Genomic DNA, 21,023 nt, shown 5'->3' with positions numbered 1-21,023 from the left:
TCCATCCCTCTATATCTATCACTATATTTCTCTCTTTAGCTATCTCAATATATCTATATCTTTCTATCTCTCTATCTTCATATATCTCACTATGTTTATTTATCTGTCAGTATATCTCTCTATATCAATCTCTATTATTTATCTATATCTATCTCTTTCTCTAGCTCTCTTTCTATCTGTGACACAATTATGATTCGAGGCATAGTAAAAAGGAACTGTCATAACATTTTTATTGGTAACCATCCGATACTACTCGCGTACAACTTTAAATACTGCTTTAAGTGTTGGTGTTATTGAACTATCACCTAGACAGTGACCTTCCTCGTGTTTTGAAGGTTAAGTGTGCAAATTTCATCGCAATAGGATGAATAGCTTAGGAACTCATTCGCGAGAAACAAATAAACAAACAATAATTTTTTATATATATCTAGATCACAGAGATTTCCAGTACATTTATTACAATAGATCTCTTGAATGTTTATTAAATATTATTTTTGAGTTGTGAAATTTTACGCAAGTGATTACAGTTGTAAACACTTGCACAGGCTTTTTGTAGCTCTTAAAAATATTTAGTAAATGTCTGTTAAGAATTTTAGACGAAACATAATATACAAGAGAGCTATCGTGATATATTAAAAAAAATATCTCACAGGATAGAAATGACAAAAAAATAAAATAACAAACGCGGCTTTTGAGAACTGAGTTGATGTTCTTAAATTACGTACAAGCTGCCATGTTGCCGTTAAGCTGTTGTCTAAATCGCCCGAATCTTTCACATCAACATATTTGTTTTGCAGGTTACATAAGCAAGCTGATTGCCGATCTAAGGGAGAAGATTGCTGTGAGAACTGATGAACGCATCAGACTAATGAACGAGATCATTTCAGGTGTTCAAGTGATCAAGATGTATGCGTGGGAGAAACCATTTGGGCATCTGGTGACCATTTCTAGAAAGTGAGTGGGAGAGGTTTTAAAGGCCAAATGAAAGTACTCAAATTATATGTTTAAATAATACAGACCAACTTAACGCAATATTCTTTACCTTTTTAAATTCCCTTTCACGCAGCAAAACTCAAATACTTTGAGTAGCGGCGCTGATGCGCATTATCAGAGCTGCTAAGAGCTGAGGATGCGTTATCAGCAGTGCTGACAGCTGAGGGTGGGTTTATCAGCGGTGCTGACAGCTGAGGGTGCGTTATGAGCACTGATGACAGCTGAGGGTGGGTTATCAGCACTGCTGACAGCCGAGGGTGCATTAGCAACGCTGCTGACAGCTGACGGTGCATTATCATAGCTGCTGACAGCTGAGGGTGTGATATCAGCTCTGCTGACAGCTGAGGGTGGGTTTATCAGCGGTGCTGACAGCTGAGGGTGCGTTATGAGCACTGATGACAGCTGAGGGTGGGTTATCAGCACTGCTGACAGCCGAGGGTGCATTAGCAACGCTGCTGACAGCTGACGGTGCATTATCATAGCTGCTGACAGCTGAGGGTGTGATATCAGCTCTGCTGACAGCTGAGGGTGGGTTTATCAGCGGTGCTGACAGCTGAGGGTGCGTTATGAGCACTGATGACAGCTGAGGGTGGGTTATCAGCGCTGTTGACAGCCGAGGGTGCATTAACAACGCTGCTGACAGCTGACGGTGCATTATCATAGCTCCTGACAGCTGAGGGTGTGTTATCAGCTCTGCTGACAGCTGAGGGTGCGAATCTTGAAGTGCAGAGTGTGGTGGGATATCTTGAAATTAACATCTCACAGGCGAAGAGATATAGAATTTCATCCTTTTTTTTTGTAAGGATGAAAAGTGTGATTATGAATAATTACGTGTATATGTGTATATATGTGTTTATAAAATTAAATATGCGTACGCATATATATGTGAATAGTATGTATTTAATTTTTAATCAGTCTATATTAATTTGAAATACAAAATATATATATATTAGTTTAAATCAAGTAACTACTTAATATATGTACAAAATATTTTCTTTCTCTGTTTTAATAAACAGAAAATATATTTACTTCTAAGCTCTGCGGAAGTATTCCGTTAATTTTATTTCAGTATTCAACCTATGATACATTTATACAAATCAGTATATTTAATAAACACACACAACGGTCAGTTCAAGCCTACAACAAAAAATAAATTGAATCTTATTCTTATAAGCCTAGAATAATATCCTAACAGAATTTTATTTAGATAATTTTAGTTTTATGTTTTGACTTCTTTGAAGACAACATTCTATTTTTTTTTTCTAGGATGGAGATGAAATTTGTGACTAAATCATCTTATCTTCGAGCAGTTAATTTGGCGTTTATGACCTTCACTGAGAGAACAGCTCTATTCTGCACCATTCTGACGTACTACTTGTTCGGAAATGTTATCACTTCAGATCAGGTAACTAACTGTGGGAAAATTTGGTAATAAGTTTTGTGTTACACACGTTATAAAGGAAAGAACCATTTTTGAGGTGAAAGGAAAGTTTGCATGCGGCAATGCAACGTTAAGTGCATCCAACAAAAATTAACTGGGCAAATGCTGTGTTTTCATCTAGTTTATTATCTTTTTACTAAATTTTATTTGACCACAAGTCATGTTCAGTTAATATAACGTTCAATAAATAATTTTACAAGACTGCAAAAAACTTTAAGAACATCGTTATATATTATACATAGTGGCAGTGTTTCGTGTAAGGAAATGTTTTCTGTTACACACACTCATATATTTCATGTGACAGAAATAATCATTAATCAGACATTTATATGGATAAATATATGGATGAATAAATAAAAATTAATTGTTAATACATTTTTATTTATTAATCCATATATTGTTATTGGCTCACAAAAACGGCTGTAAGAATAATAGCCACAATGTCGCAGTCGGTATTTGAATACAACAAAATTGTGGAGTGGAATGTAGGTACTTAATGAAGAGTTCTCACAGTTGACTTTCGTATTCTGATTCGACTAATGTTACATGAATAAACTTGAATAGACTTGTATCAGAGACATGTTGTACAGTAATACGGGTGTCCATAAAGGAATATCAAAGTTTCAATGGTATATTATTACAGTTTAATTTATACTACTTACAACAAATCATAATAAAATTGAAGGTAAACTAAGCTATGTCTTTTTTTTTAGAAATGATCAGTATATGCACCTTTACCTATAGGCCTACGGTACACATCTAACCCAAAGTTAATTTTTCACACACTTCAAATAGCCTCTTCACTTCTGTATCTCAACTCTGGGAAATCATTAGGTAGCGGTGGAACGTAGTCACGATAATTTATAAAGCCCAAAAGGAAAAAAAAATCGCATAACGTTATGTCAGGTGAACGTGGAGGCCAGCGAAAAAGAGCTATGTCTTCTCGACCATTACGACCAATCCAACAGTCAGGGACTTCCATGTTCAACCACTCTCGTACAAAGAGATTCCAAGGGTGCTGGCCTCTATCCTGTTTACAGGTTCACCCTCTACTAATAGGGGAAAGAGCCATTTTTTACTTTGCAAGCGAGAAAACAATAAAGCAGTATTCGCGCATGCGCTTATACTGTTGATTTATTCTATAATTGTGAGCTTGAACCGACGCTCTACAACGCTTACAATTGATACTATTAAATGTTATTACTGGGACATTACTTAATGGACATAATGTATAAATATGACGTGCGTATATAAAACTGCAGCACAGTTATATTTTAAAGTTAACATTAAAATGTTTTCGAATTGCCTGACTTTTTCAGATATTTTCGCTGGGGCAGTTTCTAAATGTTTTGAACTTAACATTGGCTATTTTCTACCCAATGGCTTTGTCATTGGGAGCCGAAGCAAGAGTGTCTGTGACCAGAATACAAGTGAGTTCCGATCGAACTTAAGTATTATACATCATATCATTTTAAATATTACATTTATGCACATATTGGGGGTTCTGCAGGAGCATTTGCGGAGAAATAAATGCTTTCAGTTCTCTAGTTGTTTGGAATAAATATCACTTCACAGAATTATTGTGAGAGATATGTGCCTATGACTGTCTAGTGCTTATTAAAATTTATATGTATCGTATTACATTAAGTATTTTCCAAACATAAAATGTAAAATATTTATATCCCATATACACAGACATTGTGTAAATAGTTTTTAAAAAGGTCTTTATTTAAGAAAGTAGTGATTGGCTCATTGGATGGATGTAAAACAGTATCCTATATATAGATACGCTCAACACCGACTTAAATATCGCGTAACGGTGTGAGCTATATCATTTTCATTGCTATTTGCTAACCTGTTCATCCTAGCATTGCTGCCGAGTCCATGGAGCAAAGATAATATTTTGATTACATCTTGGTGTTAGGTAAACAATTTTCCTGCACACCATCGGTGAGTTAAGTCTCTTAAATGCATGATTCTTTGTGTTATTTGAATTGTATAATTCTGTGTGTGAATAATTAAGTGTTTGACCATTATCTTCCCAAATACATGACCATTATTTTCCCAAATACATGACCATTATCTTTCCATATGTATGCTCATTATCTTTCTATATGTATGCTCATTATATTCCCTTATGTCGTTATGTGTTTCAATGATTAATATCATAAGGTAGATGAATGGTCTTTCCTTTTATGCTGAAATCCCATTTATATGCAACGAAATAGGAAATACATAATGTATTGTTCAATATATCTTTACTGTTTGTGCCTCACTTACATAAATATTCATGAAAAAAATTATAACCACAAAATCTATCTCTAATATTCAAAATTAAAAATTGTTTTTATTATATAGACCAGTATTTAATATAAGTCATAAAAAATAAGGTACATGATTTATAAGTAGCTACCTAAAAATATTTTATTTGTATGTAGCCTTTTTTCATCTTATTAATTATTCGTTGCATGCTGCGCGCGCAATGTATAAATTCATTGTCATTATTTTTTCATAACGTGCCTAGAAAGTGTAACATAACCTCACTTATGTATAATTTGTATGTAGCCAATTTTCATCCTGTCATTTTTTCCTGCGTGCGCATCATAATAATTCACTCTTATCAATTTACCATAACGCGTCCAAAGAAGTGTTACTTAAAAAACATTTCATTAAATTTTAAATTCATTTTTAGTTACATACGTAATTTTAGTTAGCTGTAAGGCGCCTAGGCACTCGTTGAAAAATGACGAATATAACAAACTCTTTAATTTAATATACACGAAATATTTATAAAAAAAAACGAATTTATTTTATTTTTTAACACATTGCAAGCGCATTAATTGTATCTGGTGATTTAATAATCTTTCTTGCTGTTGATTAATTCAATATACGCTTTCACTTGACTTGAAACTCTTGATTGTGACAAAGCCACATACAGTGAAGATATATTGAACAATAAAATTTGTATTTCATATTTCATTGCATATAAATGTGATTTCAGCATCAAAGAAAAGATCTTTCATCTATCTTATGACATTAATCATTCAAACACAGAACGACATAAGGGAAGATAATGGGCATACATACGGAAAGATAATGGTCATGTATATGGGAAGGTATTGGTCAGACTCATAATCATTCACACCCAGAATCATACATTTCAGATACTAACTCATCGAAGATGTGCAGGAAAATGACTTATACAACACCAAGATGTAGTCTAAATATTATCTTTGCGCCACTGACTCGGCAGCAATGCTAGGAGGAACAGGTTTAGCAAAGAACAATGAAAATCTTACAATGTAAGAGCATGAAAACAGAATTGCGCCACGGACTCTGTGCAATGCTAGGAGGTACAGATTAGCAAAGAGCAATAAAAATTCTATAGTCTACAGCGTTATGCGATCGTTAAGACAGTGATGAGCGTAAATATATATAGGATTCTTCTTTTGTGTTCAATTAATTTATTGGTGCTAAAGTAATCGGTTAAAAGCTCTAATTAAATGGTTTGTTATATTCATCATTTTTAATGGGCGTCTTAGGCGTCTTACAACTACCTAGTTTCTTAATAATACCTAATAGTACTGTAAACATTTTTTGGCAGGAATTTCTGCTACATGAAGAAATTAGTGAGAAATTGCAAGAAAGTCAAAGCACAAACTTGATTAAGGAGAAAACAACACAACTTGGAGTGACCATAATTAACGGAAGTGCGAAATGGAAAACGACACTGGAGTACGACACCCTTCATAATATATTCTTAAATGTGAAACCAGGAAAACTGTGTGCTATTATTGGCCCTGTGGGATCTGGAAAGGTAAATAATAACCAACCGACTGTTTTGGTACATTACAGTCATTAGTTCATGTCGTAAATTAATCTCTTACTTAAATTCTTAGGATTATAATGTTGTGTGCAATAGAAAAATTAATTACTATTAAATAACAAAAATGGTTAATATTGAAGGTTTGGTACATTAATTTTTTAATTACCTCGTAAGAAATTTACATAATTGAGTGAATGTTGATCCCGAACTTAAAAAGTCCTAGTGTTGTATCAAAAAAAACTTATAGAATTCAGCAGATCTGATATGAATCAGATAAACTTTATATAGAATGCAAACACTATATTCTGACTTAGTATACATAAAAGAACGTTTAAGTGCTGGAAGTTATATTATTTTATTATAAAGCAGACTAATGGTGGACGCAGGTAGTGATAGGTGATAGGCGGGATAATCCCCGTTGTCACGATCTTAGAAATAATTAACAAAATATCAGTGAATACAGCATGTTACTGTGTAAGAAGCCACGTCACATACAGCTACTACTACTGTAGGCCCAAATTTCAGTGTGTTAGTGTCAATTGTAATGTAATTCTTTAACCCCCCCCCCCCCCAAACAACGAACTGTCCAGACTCGCCAACAGTAACCGACGACATGTTCCCCAGAGCTCGCTGCTGCTCTCGATCCTGGGCGAGCTGCCCCTGCTCAGAGGGAGTGTCGCGGCAGACGACTCGCTCTCGTACGCCTCTCAGCAGCCCTGGCTGTTCGTGGGCTCCGTCAGGCAGAACATCCTGTTCGGGGAGGCCTTCGACAAGAGGAGGTACGAGCAGGTGGTGCGAGCGTGCGCGCTGCTGAGGGACTTGGAGCTGCTGCCTCACGGCGACAAGACCATCGTCGGCGAGCGAGGGGTGTCGCTGAGCGGCGGCCAGAGGGCGAGGATCAACTTGGCGAGGTGAGAGACGCGCCGGTCCAGTCCGTGTCGCCGCGAGCTCGCGAGGGGAGCAGCTCTAGGCCTCTCTGGCTCGTGTGCTTCCAGGGCGGTGTACTAAAACGCTGATCTGTACCTGCTGGATGACCCGCTGTACGCCGTGGACACACACGTGGGCAAGCAGCTCTAGGCCTCTCTGGCTCGTGTGCTTCCAGGGCGGTGTAATAAAACGCTGATCTGTACCTGCTGGATGACCCGCTGTACGCCGTGGACACACACGTGGGCAAACAGCTCTAGGCCTCTCTGGCTCGTGTGCTTCCAGGGCGGTGTACTAGAGCGCTGATCTGTACCTGCTGTATGACCCGCTGTACGCCGTGGACACACACGTGGGCAAGCAGCTCTAGGCCTCTCTGGCTCGGGTGCTTCCAGGTCGGTGTACAGGAGCGATGATCTGTACCTGCTGGATGACCCGCTGTCCGCCGTGGACACACACGTAGGCAAGCAGCTCTAGGCCTCTCTGGCTCGTGTGCTTCCAGGGCGGTGTACTAGAGCGCTGATCTGTACCTGCTGTATGACCCGCTGTACGCCGTGGACACACACGTGGGCAAGCAGCTCTAGGCCTCTCTGGCTCGTGTGCTTCCAGGGCGGTGTACTAAAACGCTGATCTGTACCTGCTGGATGACCCGCTGTACGCCGTGGACACACACGTGGGCAAGCAGCTCTAGGCCTCTATGGCTCGTGTGCTTCCAGGGCGGTGTACTAGAGCGCTGATCTGTACCTGCTGTATGACCCGCTGTACGCCGTGGACACACACGTGGGCAAGCAGCTCTAGGCCTCTCTGGCTCGGGTGCTTACAGGTCGGTGTACAGGAGCGATGATCTGTACCTGCTGGATGACCCGCTGTCCGCCGTGGACACACACGTGGGCAAGCAGCTCTAGGCCTCTCTGGCTCGTGTGCTTCCAGGGCGGTGTACAGGAGCGCGGATCTGTACCTGCTGGATGACCCGCTGTCCGCCGTTGACACACACGTGGGCAAGCAGCTCTAGGCCTCTCTGGCTCGTGTGCTTCCAGGGCGGTGTACAGGAGCGCAGATCTGTACCTGCTGGATGACCCGCTGTCCGCCGTGGACACACACGTGGGCAAGCAGCTCTAGGCCTCTCTGGCTCGTGTGCTTCCAGGGCGGTGTACAGGAGCGCAGATCTGTACCTGCTGGATGACCCGCTGTCCACCGTGGACACACACGTGGGCAAGCAGCTCTAGGCCTCTCTGGCTCGTGTGCTCCCAGGGCGGTGTACAGGAGCGATGATCTGTACCTGCTGGATGACCCGCTGTCCGCCGTGGACACACACGTGGGCAAGCAGCTCTAGGCCTCTCTGGCTCGGGTGCTTCCAGGTCGGTGTACAGGAGCGCAGATCTGTACCTGCTGGATGACCCGCTGTCCGCCGTGGACACACACGTGGGCAAGCAGCTCTAGGCCTCTCTGGCTCGGGTGCTTCCAGGTCGGTGTACAGGAGCGCAGATCTGTACAGCTGGATGACCCGCTGTCCGCCGTGGACACACACGTGGGCAAGCAGCTCTAGGCCTCTCTGGCTCGTGTGCTTCCAGGGCGGTGTACAGGAGCGCTGATCTGTACCTGCTGGATGACCCGCTGTCCACCGTGGACACACACGTGGGCAAGCAGCTCTAGGCCTCTCTGGCTCGTGTGCTTCCAGGGCGGTGTACAGGAGCACTGATCTTTACCTGCTGGATGACCCGCTGTCCGCCGTGGACACACACGTGGGCAAGCAGCTCTAGGCCTCTCTGGCTCGTGTGCTTCCAGGGCGGTGTACAGGAGCGCTGATCTGTACCTGCTGGATGACCCGCTGTCCACCGTGGACACACACGTGGGCAAGCAGCTCTAGGCCTCTCTGGCTCGTGTGCTTCCAGGGCGGTGTACAGGAGCGCTGATCTGTACCTGCTGGATGACCCGCTGTCCACCGTGGACACACACGTGGGCAAGCAGCTCTAGGCCTCTCTGGCTCGTGTGCTCCCAGGGCGGTGTACAGGAGCGCTGATCTGTACCTGCTGGATGACCCGCTGTCCGCCGTGGACACACACGTGGGCAAGCAGCTCTAGGCCTCTCTGGTTCGTGTGCTTCCAGGGCGGTGTACAGGAGCGCTGATCTGTACCTGCTGGATGACCCGCTGTCCGCCGTGGACACACACGTGGGCAAGCAGCTCTAGGCCTCTCTGGCTCGTGTGCTTCCAGGGCGGTGTACAGGAGCACTGATCTTTACCTGCTGGATGACCCGCTGTCCGCCGTGGACACACACGTGGGCAAGCAGCTCTAGGCCTCTCTGGCTCGTGTGCTTCCAGGGCGGTGTACAGGAGCGCAGATCTGTACCTGCTGGATGACCCGCTGTCCGCCGTGGACACACACGTGGGCAAGCAGCTCTAGGCCTCTCTGGCTCGTGTGCTTCCAGGGCGGTGTACAGGAGCGCAGATCTGTACCTGCTGGATGACCCGCTGTCCGCCGTGGACACACACGTGGGCAAGCAGCTCTAGGCCTCTCTGGCTCGTGTGCTTCCAGGTCGGTGTACAGGAGCGCAGATCTGTACCTGCTGGATGACCCGCTGTCCGCCGTGGACACACACGTGGGCAAGCAGCTCTAGGCCTCTCTGGCTCGTGTGCTTCCAGGGCGGTGTACAGGAGTGCTGATCTGTACCTGCTGGATGACCCGCTGTCCGCCGTGGACACACACGTGGGCAAGCAGCTCTAGGCCTCTCTGGCTCGTGTGCTTCCAGGGCGGTGTACAGGAGCGCAGATCTGTACCTGCTGGATGACCCGCTGTCCGCCGTCGACTCACACGTGGGCAAGCAGCTCTAGGCCTCTCTGGCTCGTGTGCTTCCAGGGCAGTGTACAGGAGCGCAGATCTGTACCTGCTGGATGACCCGTTGTCCGCCGTTGACACACACGTGGGCAAGCAGCTCTATGCCTCTCTGGCTCGTGTGCTTCCAGGGCGGTGTACAGGAGCGCTGATCTCTACCTGCTAGATGACCCGCTGTCCGCCGTGGACACACACGTGGGCAAGCAGCTCTAGGCCTCTCTGGGTCGTGTGCTTCCAGGGCGGTGTACAGGAGTGGTTTTCTGTACCTGCTGGATGACCCGCTGTCCGCCGTGGACACACACGTGGGCAAGCAGCTCTAGGCCTCTCTGGCTCGTGTGCTTCCAGGGCGGTGAACAGGAGTGCTGATCTGTACCTGCTGGATGACCCGCGGTCCGCCGTGGACACACACGTGGGCAAGCAGCTCTAGGCCTCTCTGGCTCGTGTGCTTCCAGGGCGGTGTACAGGAGCGCTGATCTGTACCTGCTGGATGACCCGCTGTCCGCCGTGGACACACACGTGGGCAAGCAGCTCTAGGCCTCTCTGGCTCGTGTGCTTCCAGGGCGGTGTACAGGAGCGCTGATCTGTACCTGCTGGATGACCCGCTGTCCGCCGTGGACACACACGTGGGCAAGCAGCTATAAGCATGTTTGGCTCGTGTGCTTCCAGGGCGGTGTACAGGAGCGCTGATCTGTACCTGCTGGACGACCCGCTGTCCGCCGTGGACACACACGTGGGCAAGCACCTGTTCGACCAGTGCATCAGGACCTACCTGAGGGGCAAGACTGTCGTGCTGGTGACCCACCAGCTGCAGTACCTCAAGGACGCCGACATGATCGTCATCCTCAAAGATGTAAGGCACCAACTCAAATCAACGCACGGTCTTACACCTATATGATTCCTTAAATATGACTATTGTTACTGTCGTAAAACTGACCGGCCGTACTGCCACAAAATATTTTTAAATTTTTTTTTAGCTATACTTGCTTATATTTAAAATACGTTTCCCCTCGTGCAGGCGAGAGGCTGGTGGGAGCATCGATCTCTTGCAAAAGGTTAATTGATTGCTCAAATCCCTCTCTAACATTATGTGTGGTAATGCGGTTGCTTTATTCTTTCAAACCATACAATGAATACTGGAAACGTTTCCCACATTGACCGAAGGCAGCAGGGAGACACACTTCTTAATTTGTAGTTGTAGAAATTCTTATGGAATTTGTCGATTTGTAAGCTCGGCCTGACTAAGTTTTACAGTGAAAGATTTTGTATTTTTTTTATTTGCAACTGTCGTGGTAAATATACTGTATTTACGACATTCGTTTTAAGTCTCTTATTGAAATTTTTTATGACAATCATTTTTCTTCGACCCATGTTCTAGGTGAGTAATATGCTTATTTTTGCGAGCTTGCCACTTGTCAGTTTTTTAATATTTAAACTGTTTGCATGTTTAACACATCAAAACTTTTCAACCAAGCTCAAGACGTATTATTAATACTGCTGAACTATTATTAAAAAGATAAACACTAATATTACTAGACACAATCAAATTTAAGCAGGAATGAACACTCTAAGTGTTAGGAGTTATTCGATATTAACCAGAAATTTTACGTATGCAAATAGGTATCAATGGTCCCGTGGAAATTTACTTTTAAATTTTGCCATATTCTTCATTCCCTCTTAGCACATGTAAAACATATAAATTATAATACTCTTTAATAAATTACAAAATAAAATATATTTTAATGTATTTTCAGGGAAAGATAGAGAACCAAGGTACATACTATGAGATGCTTAATAGTGGACTTAACTTCGCCAAACTACTGCCCACAGAAAATCAAAAATCTGTCCAAGAAGTAAATGAAAATGAACGAAACAAATCTCTTGTTCTAAGCCAGGCATACTTCAGAAAAAGAGCAGCATCTTTATCTATTATGTCTACGACGGTAAGTAAGCCATCAGTGTAAATCGTTTTATGTTGAGGTAATTTTAAGAATTAAAACAGAAAGAATATTTTAGATACTAAAAGGACAGTGTTAACAAATACTAAAATTGTTTTAACAGTCAGGGTTGTGATAAATACAATGGATTATTTCAGAGATTAATACTGCTGGAACTATTAAATGAATGTTTAAGATCACTAGTTATATGTTGCATTATTTTTCTGTAAGTAAACCACAGGATTCTGTGATTTTCATGTACGTATTAACCACATTCCTTATATGCAGTCTGGCAACTGAAAACAAAACATAATAATTACAAAATAATTGAAAATAATAAACGTTGTAACATAGTTGAAAGAAAAAATGATATTGCTAGTTTATGACAATATTTATAAAAAACATTTAAAAAAGGATTTATGCATAGTAAATGTTAGTTATTCAGTTTGTTTCCTTAGTGAAACAAAAAACGATATAACATTTTAAGAAGGCAAAAAATTATCAATCCCAAAAGTATATGGATGGACTTTCGTTTAATTATATTAAAAAAAACACAGATTATGTATTACGAAGCTGTAACCGAAGTAGACTGTTATAGAAAATACTGTAAGAGACTATTCTTTTATTAATTATTTTTGTTGCAGAGCAGTTATCTCACAGCAGATGGGTTCGTAGACCCTGAGATGGAGGAGGAATCACAGACAATTGGTTCTATAAAGTGGGAAACATACCTGAACTATGCAAGGGCAGGAGGAAACACGTGTTTCCTCTTGCTAGTGACATTCGTGGTGCTCGTCTCTCAGGTCGTCATCAGCGGTGTGGACTTCTGGGCCAGTGTCTGGTGAGAAACAGTAAATTAGTAGAGTGATATCATTAGCTCCATCAAGTGGCACACATACCTGAGCTATGCCAAGGCTGGTTGAATCACATGTTTCCTCTTGCTAGTGACTTTCGTTTTGCTGGCCATTCAGTTGGTCATCAGTGGTGTGGACTTCTGGGCTAGTGTCTGGTGAACAGCAGTAGACTAGGATTATGTTATCATTTAGATGTATTAATTGAGTTACTTGTTAGAAAAAATTAATTTAATAGTTTAATTTTTTGTTTTTAAAAATTGTAAATTATTTAACAAACTAATTTATCCTTCTTATATACCGGTTCTGTAGTATATATGTAGTTAATTTTAGTATACATTTTTAATTGAGATGTGTGTTAAAATGTGTACTGAAATAATCAAATTATAACTGTGATGTCGGTTAGTGTTTTTTTAAAAGCATAACTGTGACAATTTTCATATCTGAGGTAATAACTTCTTCAAAATATTAAATCTTTATATATATGTGTGAAAGCAAAGAATATTATAGTATAAAACTTTCCAAACCTAAGAACTCACTTGAAAACTAAAAACTAGCGTGAAAAACATAGCTCTAGGTTTAGTTAAATTGTTCTCATCGGAAAGTTTATTAAGCCACTCAATATCTTTAAAATATTTTTCAACATACATGTATCTTTTGATAATTTATTAATGTCATACCAAAGTTACTTTTCTATGTGCAACATCACTGCCGTTGCTCCGATGGGAATAAATATATTTATAGGCTGAAAACTCAATATCGTTTTTTTTTTATATTTGTTAAGAAAATGTTTAAGTAAAATGAAAATTATTAAGGACGGCATTAAATAACATATCACAGACTTGTTTTTGAATTTTTAATTCTTCTAGCATTGCTTAAAATATTTTTACGGAATTTATTTGATATTTTAATTATTTATGTTGCAGGACATCAATGGAAGAAGAGAGATTGATATTCCAGTATGACTTTGAAAGAAACGCCACTGATTCTTTTTTAGACTTTCTGTCCCCTTATTACTCACTCACCACATCTGAATCGCTGGAAATATACGGTGTTTTAACGCTACTGTGTCTCATCACTGTGGTGATGAGGTGCATGCTGATGTTCCATGTGTGCATGCGATCGTCAGTCAAGTTGCACAACACCATGTTCGTCAACATACTCAGGGCGAAGATGAGGTTCTTCGACACCAATCCTTCTGGCAGGATTCTCAACCGGTTTTCAAAGGACATAGGAGCGATCGACGAACTGCTGCCGACTGCGCTTTTGGATGTTGTGGAGGTGCCGTAAAACATATAACTGTATATATGAGGGATTCATTAATTTTTCACTGGCGTATACAATTTTGTTTTATGTTCAGATTACATTTAAGCAAGAGAGATTTAGAGGAAAAATTAAATTTGTACTTGTTTGCAAGAATTTTAATGGTACTGGTTTTTAAACTTTTCGCATTATTTGGTAATGAGCAAGAAAAGTTTTCTTTCTGAGATTGCCATAGCAAAAGTTGTTTGAAAACCCCTATTGATTCTACAGGTGGAAACTATAAGAGTATCTAACAATGTCAGGAATCGATAAAGCTTCATCAATAAAAATCATAGTTTCAGTAGATAACGTCCCAAAGTAATGTCGATTCAGATCTCGGGATGGCTACAGACATTCCTGGTGTACAGTCGGTGCGTGAAGGAGGGAGTTTATGTGAGTTTATGTGTGTGTGGCCTATTTATAAATGCCAAAAACTTGACTAATTTGGTAGTTTATTTGACGCGAGGCTGAACTTGTGCGTACTCGAGGTATTGCCGTTTCTTCGCTGACCAATGAGAGGCCTCCCTTGGTCTGCAGGCTCATAAAATTAAGTCACGTTCCTCATCTTTGTCTGATTGCCAAATGAAACAATATAAAACCATTTAAGCTTGATTTACATTGTACATCGAGTTAATACGTGAAATTCTAAACCTTTACGGATGTTCCTGTTTGCACCAGTGTGTTTCAATCCGTACTGACGCTAGCTTGATAAGTCATAATGCTATACTCTAGAGAGATTTATATAACATGTTTGTTGACTGAACAAGTCTTCAGATTAATTTATATCTAGTCTCATTTGGTTTACACGTATTTTATGTAGATTTGATATTGTAATATATATATTAGCCTTTATTTCTCTACAGATATTCCTGCTGATGGTTGGAATACTTGCTATGATTCTGACTGCCAACTACATAATGATTGTGCCAATGGTCATAACCCTCTCATTGTTTGTAGCAATGAGGATGGTCTACATATCTTCAGCAAGAAGTTTAAAAAGACTAGAGGGAATTAGTAAGTATAGTCACAGATAATATTATAAAAAAATTGTTATCTGATTTCACACAAGTATTTAAAGTTGAGCAGTAAATGTTAGTTTGATATGAAATTTTAGAATGTTTTATGAGCCGAATATATTTCTGCACATTATTAATAAGAACTAGTTTCCAGCCACTGCAACATTGGTTGATGCTGACTCAGTTTGGTCTATTGCCAGTTCTTAGTGTCTCATGCACCAAAACAGCACCAAGCCAAAAAAAAATCTCTCCGATTTGATTTTTGTTGCGTACATAAACCACGTGTGACATATATTTTAAAATTCACATTTATAATATTTTACATAATAATTATTTGTTTATTTAATAAATAATATATTTTTCTTTGTTATTTGCAGCCCGTAGTCCGGTTTTTTCGCAACTTTCATCCTCCATAAACGGCTTATCAACAATACGGGCGTGCCGAGCCCAGGATATGGTCTGCACGGAGTTCGACAAATACCAGGTAGGCCACATCACCGCAGGTTTAATGTTCACCTACCTGCCAGCTTTTGTTCATCATTTAATTAAATGATTTTACTACTATCATAAGAGTAATAAAACATCTGCAGAAAACAGACACAATGTACTGTGTACTAAAATTGTTGTTACTCTTTAATACAAATGAATGTTACTGGATACTAAAAATGAATGTTACTCTAAGGTAAAAATATGTTTAGCACATGATTATCTGTATTTAAATAAAGCACAATATCTAGATACTTGCAAATTTCGCCAGCCCTCAAGTCATTAAGCTTGCTTTGTCAATTTTAAAGCGAAGCCCTAGTACCAAAGTTATAAAAATAATTTAAGTAAGACACGTGAAAAAAAAGTTTTTTTCTTAAGAAATATATATATATATATATGCTAGTCGATTATGTGTCTTTGATGTCTATACGGTATAATATTGATGTTATAAAATAGGGATTTTTAAATTTGTAAGCGTTAAGAGTATAAATTGTTAGATATGTAAGATGATGAACTGAATGAGGGTATGGTTATTAATAACACATTTGAATAAAATTACGAGCGAGATGTGATACGATGAAGTTAATAAGATTTTGAAGAAAATATTGCTTGAAAAGGTGCCATAAATTAAATGGTCACTTCAATATTTCTGGTAAATTGATCAAGGGGAACAGCAAAATAATTAAAAAGATACTATGTGAGCATGCCTTTTTTATTCGGGCACTTACTGGACAAGACATTTTAAAACATTTCAAGGTATATTTTCCATTTTTGTTAAAAATCAAATATTTCATTTCATTATATCTTACAGTATTTGTATGTGATTCTGAAATTTTTACATGAGAAAGCTACATTTTAATGATTTTCAACAAATGAGTGTGTGCTAAAACACATTAAAATAGTATTAGACTTAATTGGTGAGATTTATAAATTCAAATATACCTAAAATTCGTTATTTTATTTCCCAATATTAAGACATTAATGATAAATAAACTTAGCTGCGTAAACCATTAATTTAAGTGTCTGGCGCCTCATGGACAAATAACAGGCTGTTGTGGTGTACGATATTAGCCAAATAATTAATATATTTTGTTCTTGACTGTTGCATAGGAAGTATTCTCACTTGTTCAGTTATGAAAATGATCCCATGCTGGGGTTTCAGGACGGACACACGTCCGCCTGGTACCTGTTCGTCGCGTGTAACACCGCCTTCGGCTTGTGGCTGGACAACGCCAGCAACTTGTTCATCGCCGCCATCACCTTCACGTTCCTGCTGTCGCCCGCGGGTGAGTCGACAGTCACACAACTGGACAACAACCTGGTTCCGGAGGCCAGGTTTGGTTCAGGCCATTTCTAACAGTCAGATTTCGCTTTGAATCACATTAGATTGTTATCAATTCCAGTTCTTTCAATGGCAGTGCGAACTGTATTTTTTGGAAGGCTGTGGGAGCCTTTTTTATGTGTACAGCCTTGTATATAAGTTTATATATATAATATTTGGTTTTACTAAAATAAATGGTTCTTTATTGTCCCACAAACAGATTAAAGTACATTTAATGTCGCCAACCTAACCCAAATAACTGTTCACGATAATTTACAGGTTTTTTTTTTTCATTATGCTACCCTAAAAAACCATTTAAACTTTAAACTACAGGCAAACTACTTGAAAACCCTAAATGCATTTCACAGAACTGTGCTCAGAGATACCATGTGTTATATTTGGCCAGAAGAGCCTGACTTGTGCAATGGCTGCGTGGAGGTGGTGAGCAGGGCGGTTGCTCGCAGGCACGTTCGGCGCGGCGGTGGGGCTGGCGCTGTCGCAGGCCCTCATGCTCACGGGCATGGTGCAGTACGGGGTGCGGCAGTCCACCCAGCTGGTGAGCCAGTTCACCTCCGTGGAGCGGGTGCTCGAGTACACGCGGCTGGAGCAGGAGCCCGCGCTTGAGTCGCCGCCCGGTCAGTGCTGCCACCTGCACGCTTGTACACAGTACATCAGTCCACGCTACTTTTTTTTTTCTCTAAACATCGGACATAATACAATTTTCAACAAAAGAGCGCGTGTAACTCAGTCCACGTGATAGAAAGTGAAACTTCTTTGGCAAATCAAACCTTGAATCGTAAGTATATTGTAAGGGGTAAAATGTCAGAGAAAGAGAGAGAGAGAGAAAGAAAACAATTTCCTAAAAATAAGAAAGCGCGCGGGGTTTTTTGGTTTCAATTTCGTTTTCGAGTATTTAAGAATCCTTACTTACCTTTTTTGTATTTATTAGAAATGTGATTTATATAAAAATAAATTAATGAACATGAACTAACAAAATTATATTACTACAAAACAACTCCTCGGGATATCAATAATAATTGATCGATTAATAATTATTAGTTAACAATTAATATTATTCACGTTTGAAATACTCATACCATACAGAAAGAAAAACTGTGCGTGTTAAAGTTTCTTCAAACTATTCTGCAATTTGTAACACGCCAAATCTCTGAACGAAATATAAAATTCATAACAGGTGGCGTTATCTACGCGGGAAATTCAGAGACTATATCAACAGTGCTCTCTACGCTGCTAGTTGAACAAGGAGGAACGTGAGCGCGCTAATAACAAATATAAAATTCAAAGCATTCATAGTTGAATGTATAGGAAATCTATATGTATATTCTGAAACAAGCACTTACGCACATTCTCTGATCTTATTTATTCGTTCTTCTATCTCTCTTTGATTCAATTTTTTTTTGGGGGGGGGGGGGGGGGATGGGCGAAGAATCATCGCACAAAAAGAGGAAAACGAAAACGTACCCAGCAACGTTTATAGCATAGTGCTCTCTTTATATATCTTTTGCAAGTACCTATACTTTTCGTTTTCGCGTCAGAAACGTTTTACAACAATGTCATATGTAAAACGTTGCACTAAAATTTGGCCTTGAAATTTTACTCTTATCGCCCCCAACACAATTTCACTTCAACAGTAAAATTTTTTGTAGACAAACTGTAAATGTTTGATGTTGTTTGCCACTTGATTGCGTACACTGTTAGAAGTAACAATAAATTTACGGACTTTTTCAACGGAGATTCAACCTCAAATAATCGAAAAGTTCTTCATAATTTCAGATAACTGTGTCTTGGAAGAAACAACTTACGAGATGTAGTTTCGGTATAAACAGCGTAAACACATTTGTGGAAGAAATTGGTGGGTTTTTACAGTCGTATTTGTCAATTTTTGAATGTTTTGATCACCTGCTAATATTAGTCTTGTGGATTCATGTTCGAAGTAAATGATTCCAGTACCCGTAAATTTACGAAGATAACGAACGATACATTTACAAATCTTCCTGGGTTATTTTTAACCAGCTTTTTTCCTAAATTAAAAGTGAAAATATTTGACGGAGTATTAAGGGCCCCGTCTGGTCGGGTGTAGGTGTGTAAGTGAGGCGGGATGATAAGTGTCACGCTCACTGGTATTTCTAGGGCGGTATAGCCTTTAAGTGCAAGGTTTTGAACTAGCGCGCTGTTTTCTCGTTGTCACAGGAAAACAGTGAAATTTGAGTGGTAACCCTATAGGTAATTATATGGCATAGAAATCAAGATAAAGGTGTAATGCAAGTCCCTTACGTAATTTAAAGAATCTGTACCGGTTGTTTTAGGCCAAAAAATTACTCCGAAAACACGCCTTTTAGCCATTTTCACACTTCTAAAAACAAAGTTTAAAAACTTAATCCGGAATCAAAAGTACTTTTTGGCCCTCAGAAAATTCTTAAATTATTTTCGTTAACAGACGCTACTAGGATATTTTGAGTAGTTTTGAAATCGCGTGTTTTTTCCTGTAGCTCTGCGCACCGTGTGTGTTCCCGGGCTGGCGGCGCCCTTAAGTAAACTTAAATATATAGATAATTACGTATTTGTTAAACTCTATAAAAATATGATATTCACGACACAACAATATTTTTTTTTTCATTAACTGTAGCCAACTTATTTCTATTTGATCTTATAGTTTAGTTTTCCATGCGTTTTACTGCGTGTTCTTTTTGGTATAGTTTTAAAATGCCTTGGAATCGCGGGGAAACAATTAAACAACTGAAGACTCTTGTATTAAATTTGTGTGCAAATCAGTAAGTTATTGTTCCTAACTGAAATTTTACGTTTATATCATCATGAGAATTGCCTGAAAAATTGACTTTATGGATATTTTCATTATAAAAAAACGAGTTCACAAGATTTTCTCCAGTAAAAATCGAATGTATTATGATGTTACATTAAAAACCAATCTACTGATTAAGTGATATTATATAAACTTGTCAATGTTGTTCGATTTGCAGATAAGAAACCGTCACCTACATGGCCGGAAGAAGGAAGGATAATTTTCAATAATTTGTCACTTAAATATGATGAAACAGATCGTCCTGTCCTCAAAGATCTAAACTTCACCATTCTTCCTAAGCAAAAGGTAGGATAAAAAAATAGACTAGTAAAGCATTAAGGCGTTAGTAATGATAAATGTTTTGGTTAAGTAATTTAATAGCTATATTATTCAACGCTCTTAAATAGTAAATTGAGAAAATTAATAAATTACTAGACAGTATGATTAGTAAACACAAATGTTAAGGTTTTTTAATGATTCATGCAGTAGGGAATTTCAGTTATGAAATTTTTTGAACATATTCAATTTTACATTTGCACTGCGTGTCATTTACAAAATCCAATAATGAAAATAAGAAATAAAAATGAAAACATAAATTCACAGAGAACAGGGCAAATCAGCTGACGTCAAACGGAGGGACTAAATGTGGATACTTAACGGGTAATATGGAAAACACCAGAAGAATCACACATAAAAACTTTAAATATCAGACAGCATAAATTCTGTGGAAGGAATTTAGTCATGAAAAATTAACAGCACATACGAGCGCAGTGGGCTAACATGGGCGAGACAGTTTCACCAAGAACATTAAATGCAGACAGACAACAAACCTTGACATCGCAGCAAATGTATAACACAACGATGAAACTAAACAGATCTCTTAGACAACACAACGACTGCAGCACCGACGAATACAGTAGGTTTCCTATCACAAACCAGTTACTTTAGGCTTTTGCTCTGTGAGTTAATGTTTTCATTTTTATTGCTTAGTTTTCATTCTTGAAATGTTTTTCCATGAAAAGCTGTGCAAAAATTAAAATTACATATGTCCAAAAAATTGCATTAAAACAAAAGCTAAGCCCGCTTCGATTAGTGACATAGTTTGCCCCCAAGATTATGAGTTTAAGGGGAATCAATAAGTATGTGCGTCTGTCACGCGCTTTAGAAGAGTCACTTCACTGACAGAGGGATAGGACATGTGTAGGGTGCACAACTATTTGAAACATGTATACAAGTGTGTAAGCAACAAGTGCACAGTGAGGTTTGTAAGTGTCGATAAA

At 39.6% G+C, this 21,023-nt stretch overlaps 1 protein-coding gene across 3 annotated transcripts in view; it reads left to right on the top strand.

The window, feature by feature from the left end:
• LOC134538527 (ATP-binding cassette sub-family C member 4-like) overlaps nt 1-21,023 on the top strand; it is a 45,589-nt gene that overhangs the window by 10,544 nt on the left and 14,022 nt on the right. For 2 of the 3 annotated variants that reach the window (XM_063379932.1, XM_063379940.1), the window contains exons 7-20: nt 798-954; nt 2,260-2,398; nt 3,754-3,864; nt 6,039-6,251; nt 6,885-7,171; nt 10,679-10,862; nt 11,764-11,952; nt 12,591-12,787; nt 13,724-14,078; nt 14,963-15,113; nt 15,493-15,599; nt 16,764-16,887; nt 17,387-17,557; nt 19,922-20,049. In XM_063379932.1, coding sequence (XP_063236002.1) covers nt 798-954; nt 2,260-2,398; nt 3,754-3,864; nt 6,039-6,251; nt 6,885-7,171; nt 10,679-10,862; nt 11,764-11,952; nt 12,591-12,787; nt 13,724-14,078; nt 14,963-15,113; nt 15,493-15,599; nt 16,764-16,887; nt 17,387-17,557; nt 19,922-20,049 — 2,513 coding nt within the window. The remainder of the gene's footprint in view (nt 1-797; nt 955-2,259; nt 2,399-3,753; nt 3,865-6,038; nt 6,252-6,884; nt 7,172-10,678; nt 10,863-11,763; nt 11,953-12,590; nt 12,788-13,723; nt 14,079-14,962; nt 15,114-15,492; nt 15,600-16,763; nt 16,888-17,386; nt 17,558-19,921; nt 20,050-21,023) is intronic. The other variant, XM_063379948.1, reaches the window with a different exon arrangement.

Source organism: Bacillus rossius, chromosome 1 (genome assembly GCF_032445375.1).
Source record: "Bacillus rossius redtenbacheri isolate Brsri chromosome 1, Brsri_v3, whole genome shotgun sequence".
NCBI lineage: Eukaryota > Metazoa > Arthropoda > Insecta > Phasmatodea > Bacillidae > Bacillus > Bacillus rossius.
This window is presented reverse-complemented; position numbering and strand designations above follow the sequence as displayed.